General features: G+C 41.8%; 1 protein-coding gene across 1 annotated transcript; it reads right to left on the reverse strand.

Annotated features, from left to right (window-relative positions):
- Nucleotides 1–104: 104 nt before the first annotated feature.
- LOC308148392 (doublesex- and mab-3-related transcription factor 3-like) lies at nt 105–3661 on the reverse strand (the record flags this gene model as incomplete). The annotated part of the gene is given in 3 exon segments (XM_080521853.1): nt 105–179; nt 181–322; nt 3214–3661. Coding segments are annotated over 3 exon segments (665 nt in total), but the record flags the coding sequence as incomplete, so codon positions are not given.
- Between the last annotated feature and the right edge of the window lie 3707 nt (nt 3662–7368).

Raw genomic sequence — 7368 nt, forward strand, 5'->3', positions numbered from 1 at the left:
GGTTGGCCCGCAGGCTGAGCGGCAGGTTGACGGAGCCCCCCAGGCCCTCGATCAGCAGCGCCGGGTCCCCGGGGCCGGGGAGGGGGGGCGGCGGGGGGGGGTACCTGTGGGGGCTCTCCGGCCTGTCGCCGCCGCCGGGCGTCTTGGGGCGGCCGTAGCGGGGCTCGTCCGGGTGGGGGGGGGTGGTGGTCGGGGGGCTCCGGGCTGCAGCAGGAGTTGGGCTTGGAGCCCTCCGGGGAGCTGCTGGCCCCCGCGTCCTGCTCCCGGTCGCTGCCGCTGTTGTCTCCGCCCGACGCCGCGTCCGCCAAGTCCTCCGCCGGCTCTGCGGGGCCGCAAAACAAACGCACCGCGGCGGGTCGCAGATCAAAGCATTTTTATCTTTATTACTTTACTTTACAGGAGATAGAAATATATATTTCTACCAGAACAACAGAGGGGTTTTCATCATTCTTAAAAAAACAAGACATTTTACTCTCAGATGTCTCGATTTAACCAATAAAACAATATAATATTTGCTGGACATTATTATTATTGTTAATATTGTTTAATATTAACACTAATAAACTACATAAAATATCATCGAATGCACACATTTGATGTCAAGTTACACGATAAATACTCAATAAAATCACTAAATAAACGAAAACACAAAAAATAAAGGTGTTTTTAAAGTTAAAGTTAAATTCTTTAAATGTCAGTATCGGTTCATAATGATGACAAAGCTGTGTGTTATGTGTTTTATTCGTTTTGTATCAATTTACATATTTAAGTTTATGACAAGAAAACACTTTGTATTGCAACTGTTCTTAAAAGTTCTATATAAATAGTTATTATTATTATTATAAACCTTTAAAACGAGCACATATTGTCAGTATTATTCTTATACCTGTACATATTCACGCTCATACTGACATACTGCGATATTTACTGTTATTTCACATTATTATATGTTATTTTACTCTCTTGCTTTTTTCTCTCTAATTCACTTGTTCGTTTCATATAATTCCTTTTTGAATAGTTTCAATATTGTTTCTATATAAATCACTAAAACATCATTTGATTTTCAACATTTTAAGAGTCACAGTGATAAAAAAAACAACTAAATCTGCTGATCAAATGTTTGATTTGAGATCGAAGTCGTGAAAAATACAAACAAACAAACAAACAAACAAACAAACACGCTCCTACAAACAAGGAAACATCAACTGACTAAAAGTTTGATGTTTCAGGTTTATTAACAAAACACAACATGCAGGTCAAATAATTGAAAAGTTCCTGTTTTCTACTGAAGCAACTTTGGATTTTAAAGTAAATTTAAAGATATAAAGTGAAGAAAAATACCCAAATAGAAGAAAAGTCCGGCGAGAATAATGAAGTAACTCAGAGGAAAAACAAAGATAGAAACTTATTTCTAATTCACTTCTTTTTCTTACTTAAAAATACGTGAACAAGTCAGTTCTTCCAGGTCGTGACGTTCAAATTATTGATAAAAAATAAAAAAAGAGGCTAAAGTTGCACAAAACGTGACATTTTGAGTGAATTAACAAATTGCAGCTTTTTCTTGTTGATCACGTTTGAACGTATTAATTTAAAAGACGTGATATTTAACCTCGAATCACAAAATAAAACTGTCCAATATCATTCATTTACCTTTTAATCGTTATTTATTTTATAATTCATATTTAAAACGGGCCAGAAATTGAAATAGTGATTATTATGAACAGTTTAAGCCTTTAACGTGAGACACAAGTTCATCAGAGGAACGTCCGGAGCCGCTCGCCGCCTTGCAGCCGCCCTACAGCCCTACAGCCCTACATTGACGCTTCACGTCCACATTTTAATCTTTATTTACTTTCCAACAGTTTCATTTTTGGGGGGAAAATTTGACGCATCTGTTGAAAAAAGCTGGTAAACTAAAGAAACATCAATCCTCTACTTTGTTTATACAAACATAGTTGAAGATTAAAAATCAGAATAATGTGTTAGAAACACACAATTCGACGCTTCGTGTAATAAACTAACAAATATTTCAGCACAAAACCGCCTCGATGTGAAATATTTTAATTTAAACAGTTTTATCTCCCAAACCTCCGTCTGGAGCAGCTTTATAAATTAAAATATAGATATTTAAATCCCAAAACGGTTCATTTCAGAGAAAACACGTTTATTGAAAAACGATCAACTCTATAATTGTTTTTTTTTTTTTAGAAATCTATTTAATTCCAAACCAACGCGATCAAATTACAATAAAATAAACACGAGTTGTTAAAAACACTCTTTATAAATATAAATATTATAAACGATAAATAAACGATTGTTAATATTACATTTCCTCCATATTTTAATTCATTAAAAACATTTATTAAAAAACTAAAACGGAGAAACAAACAGCCGGAAATGTGACTTTCGATATTCAGCATGTATTTGTCAATATTGCGCTCATTTTTTAATCTTTACAAATGTTTTCTTCTTCTCAGAAACATCAAGATAAAACTGTCGTTTCAAGAATTTGGAGTTAAACGTGACAAACAGCAGTTTGTCTGTTTAATTAACATTAAAAACTATTAAAAAAGTTCAGTTGTTCAGAAGAAAACTTCCCGTTCCTCTTATAATAATATGAATAATGACGATTTATACAATTCTGATCATTAAAACGTTTAATTCACTTTTCCGAACAACATATTGAACATATTTGTTGATTTCTGGATTCTTTGTTTTCGTGAACTTGCGCGTTCAGATTCTTTCCTTCAGGAGGAAATTTCGTGTTTCTTTCTTATTAAAACTTCAAACCTTCACTTGTTCAGAGGAAAACTTCCTGTCAGACCGGAATCTTTTCAAAACAACAACAAAATTATTTGTTTTCGTGAACTTGCGCGTTCAGATTCTTTCCTTCAGGACGAGATTTCGTGTTTCTTTCTTCACTTGTTAAGAAAGAAACTTCCCGTTCTTCTTCTAATAATATTAATAATGACGATTCATACAATTCTGCTCATTAAAACGTTTACTTCACTTTTCCTAACTTCACTATATTGAAGATATTTGAAGTTGCGCGTTCAGATTCTTTCCTTCAGGACGAGATTTCGTGTTTCTTTCTTCACTTGTTCGGAGGAAAACTTCCTGTCAGATCGGAACCTTTTCAAAACAACAACAACAACAACAACATCCAAGCCGACAAATAGTCCCGGTGTGTTGGTGTGGGTGATGCGGTCGTACCTGTCGCGCCCCCGGGCTGCTGCTGCGCCTCCGCGCCGCTCCAGCGCCGCTCCAGCTCCTCCGCCCGGCCCCCCGGGCCCGGGGCCGCCTGGCTCCCCTCCCCGGCCCCGGCCCCGGCCCCGGCCCCGGCCCCGGGCTGCAGGCCGGCGGCCGGCGGCGGCGGCGGCGGCAGCACGCGCAGCGACTCCGGGATGAGGCTCTCCAGGCTCTCGTTGGCCTGCTGGCGGCGCAGCGCCACCTGCGCCGCCATGACGCGCTGCCGCTCGATGATGAGGATGCACTTCTCGCACGTGCAGTCCTTGAAGCGGCAGTAGCGCTTGTGACCTTTGAGCCACGACAGCACGCCGTGGTTCCGGCAGCGCGCGCACTTGGGGGTCCGCTGCAGCGGCGCGCGGGGCTGCGACACCGGAGCCCCCATGTACAGGTACGGCGACCCGTAGCCGTTCATCGTGGCTCCGCGGAGCGAGCGGCGGGAGGTGCTGCCGGGGAGGAGAGGTGGAGGAGGATGGAGGAGGAGGAGGAGGAGGAGGAGGAGGAGGAGGAGGAGGAGGAGGAGGAGGAGGAACCAAACGTGTCAAGAGGCTGAAACTGAAGCTGCTGGTTTAAAACCCTCGTCACATTCCGAGAAGAACAATTTGCCTCCGTTCAAACACACAGTGACGTTTTAATGAGTATTTAATAGTATTTAAAAAGTATTTCATTGGTGTTTTAATGACCGCGGCTCCGCCTCGCGCTGTGGGTCTCCGCGTTCTCCTCCACGTTCTCCTTCACGTTCTCCTCCGCGTTCTCCTCCACGTTCTCCTCCACGTTCTCCTCCACGTTCTCCTCCTCGTTCTCCTCCTCGTTCTCCTCCTCGTTCTCCTCCACGTTCTCCTCCACGTTCTCCTCCTCGTTCTCCTCCACGTTCTCCTCCACGTTCTCCTCCTCGTTCTCCTCCACGTTCTCCTTCACGTTCTCCTCCTCGTTCTCCTCCTCGTTCTCCTCCACGTTCTCCTCCACGTTCTCCTCCTCGTTCTCCTCCACGTTCTCCTCCACGTTCTCCTTCACGTTCTCCTCCACGTTCTCCTCCTCGTTCTCCTCCACGTTCTCCTCCTCGTTCTCCTCCACGTTCTCCTCCACGTTCTCCTTCACGTTCTCCTCCACGTTCTCCTCCACGTTCTCCTCCTCGTTCTCCTCCACGTTCTCCTTCACGTTCTCCTCCTCGTTCTCCTCCTCGTTCTCCTCCTCGTTCTCCTCCACGTTCTCCTCCACGTTCTCCTCCACGTTCTCCTCCTCGTTCTCCTCCACGTTCTCCTTCACGTTCTCCTTCACGTTCTCCTCCATCCCTGTAAGAACCATATACATTTCACGGTTTGGAAGTAAAATGACGCGCAGAAGTTGCAATAAAGAGAAATAAACTGAACAGAATATTTCACTTTGTAAAGTATTTCTTATTAACACGTTTAATTTAGTTTCTCTGTATAAATGCAAGACATCCGGAGTTCAACCTGCTACTGTGATTTATTTAAAACATCTTAATAATGCTAATAATAATAAAAACAAACGGGAGTCAAATGTTTGTGATTCATGCAGTTTAAATTCATTTATTTCCGTGACACTGAAATGTAATTCAATATTTATAAATGTGTATTTTACAAAGATACCTGTCATTATGACAAGACAGAATCCAGTTCATAAAATCACTATAATAATAAGTCTGAAGGATTTTTCACAACTTTACATTAAAACTTTACGTTTGACTGAAAATCCACATAATTTAATAAATGAAACGGAAGTTGAATGTGAATAAAAATGACACGTTTGACTAAGAACATAAATTCTGATCTTTAATATCACTGCAGTAAATAATAATATAAACGTAAATATTGTTTAAACGTTTCGTCTTTTAGATATTTGTGTGAAATCTTTTGTTGGTTGTGAGTTTAGAATGAATCTATTGATCAGACTCGTTTTGTGATTCGTCTTTAACGATCATTTTTTTCACCTTCATCTTAAAAAAAAGATCAAATTGCTGAGGTCGACTGGGAGAAAGGGGGCGGGGCTTAAAACCAGCCCGCTGCAGAGACACACGTTTCAACGTTAAAGGCAGAAATAAATACAAAATCAAAGAAATAAACGTTTTTTAAAACGAGCTTTTAAGGAAAAACATTAGTTTACTTTAGTTTAATGTTCTTGATTTGTGACGTTTTGCTCAGATTATGTTTAAAAAGCAAGAAAAGCAATTAAAAATCAATCAGTAATAAATCCTGGGAGCCACTTTCTAACATCACATATCACAATATCACCATTTTAAAACATTTAAACATTTAAAACTGCATTTTTATCAAATCTGTTGTCTAACGATGTGATGAATTAAATTTAAAAAACAACCTTGATTTAAATCAGTAACAGGAGCAAGAACGGGAGTTGTTTTTTTTAACGCTTCAGACGCGCTTCCTTTAGGGGGCGGGGCTAAAGGGCGGAGCCCCGCCCCTTGAAGCTGATTGGACAGGCCAGGGTGGAACCGGACCAGGTTACCACGTTTTATTAAAATACACGTAAACAAAACGTGGTAAACATCGTCCTGCTCTGGCAACAAAGATGGCCGCCGCCGCCGTCTACATTCTGGTTTTGTGGTTTTATATTAAGTTGAGATCCGGTCCTCACTGAGCACGTGCAGGAAACGTTTGAAAGACGACAGATGAAAGACTTGTGACATTTGGCAGGTACTCGGTATCGGTACTCAGTGTCGGTACTCGGTATCGGTACTCGGTATTGGTGCTCGGTATCGGTGCTCGGTATCTGTACTCCGGTATCGGTGCTCGGTATCAGTACTTGGCATCGGTACTCGGTATCGGTACTCGGTATCGGTACTTGCTATCAGTACTCGGCATCGGCACTCGGTATCAGTACTCAGTATCAGTACTCGGTATCGGTACTCGGGATCGGTACTCGGCATCGGTACTCGGCATCAGTACACGGTATCGGTACTCGGCATTGGTTCTCGGTATCAGTACTCAATATCGGTACTCGGTATCGGTGTCGATACCCCACAGATAGCGGTATGGGGTCAAACCAACATGGCGGACCACGGCGGCGTCAGGAAACAGGCCGAGCAGGAATAAAAGATCAAAGGGGGTAGACATCATAAAGATCTTGCAGTATAAAGTTTTATTCTGTGTTTTGGTCTCGGCGCAGGAACAACATGAATAAATTTATCGGCCTCCTCCTCCCTCAGATCTACCGGCCCGGCACAAACGGCGGCGGCGCCGCCGCTCCAGTCACCTTCACATTTCCTCTGCTATTTTCCAATTAAAAGCTTAATCGCCCCGGAGACGGGCGTTTGCCCCGGCGCCGGCCGAGACCATTATTTGCTTGAATAAACCTTTTTTTACGGTCAGAAATGGGCCGGCGTCGCCTCGCGTTTTGTTTCAATGCCCTCTATTAGTCCCCCCCCCCCCCCCCCCTCCCCCCCTCCCCCTCCCCGGGGGGCTTTTATCCACACTGAGCAGCTTAATCATGGAAGTTATGTCGCGCCGTGTTAAAGGAGAGCCGCCACGCTCTCCTCGCCGCCGCGCCGCCGCGCAGCGACAACCACTCCGCTCTTTAATATTCAGAGTTATTTAATGACATTTCAGCTCAAAACAAAGATTTTCAGTCGGATTGAGATCAGAACTCTGATTTGGGCCTAAAAAAAAACCAAAACTATGATTTTTTTAAAGAAAAATTTGAGCTTCGATTCAATTTTAGATCAAATAAAATTCTCAATACTTAAAAATGAGAATTTTTAAACTGTTACTTTAACAAAACGTTACTTTAACAAACTGTTACTTTAACAAAACGTTACTTTAACAAACTGTTACTTTAACAAAACGTTACTTTAACAAACTGTTGCTTTAACAAAACGTTACTTTAACAAAACGTTACTTTAACAAAACGTTACTTTAACAAACTGTTACTTTAACAAAACGTTACTTTAACAAAACGTTACTTTAACAAAACGTTACTTTAACAAACTGTTACTTTAACAAAACGTTACTTTAACAAAATGTTACTTTAACAAAACGTTACTTTAACAAAACGTTACTTTAACAAAACGTTACTTTAACAAAACGTTACTTTAACAAACTGTTACTTTAACAAAACGTTACTTTAACAAAACGTTACTTTAACAAA

This window comes from Blennius ocellaris (genome assembly GCF_963422515.1).
Source record: "Blennius ocellaris genome assembly, contig: SCAFFOLD_481, whole genome shotgun sequence".
Classification (NCBI taxonomy): domain Eukaryota; kingdom Metazoa; phylum Chordata; class Actinopteri; order Blenniiformes; family Blenniidae; genus Blennius; species Blennius ocellaris.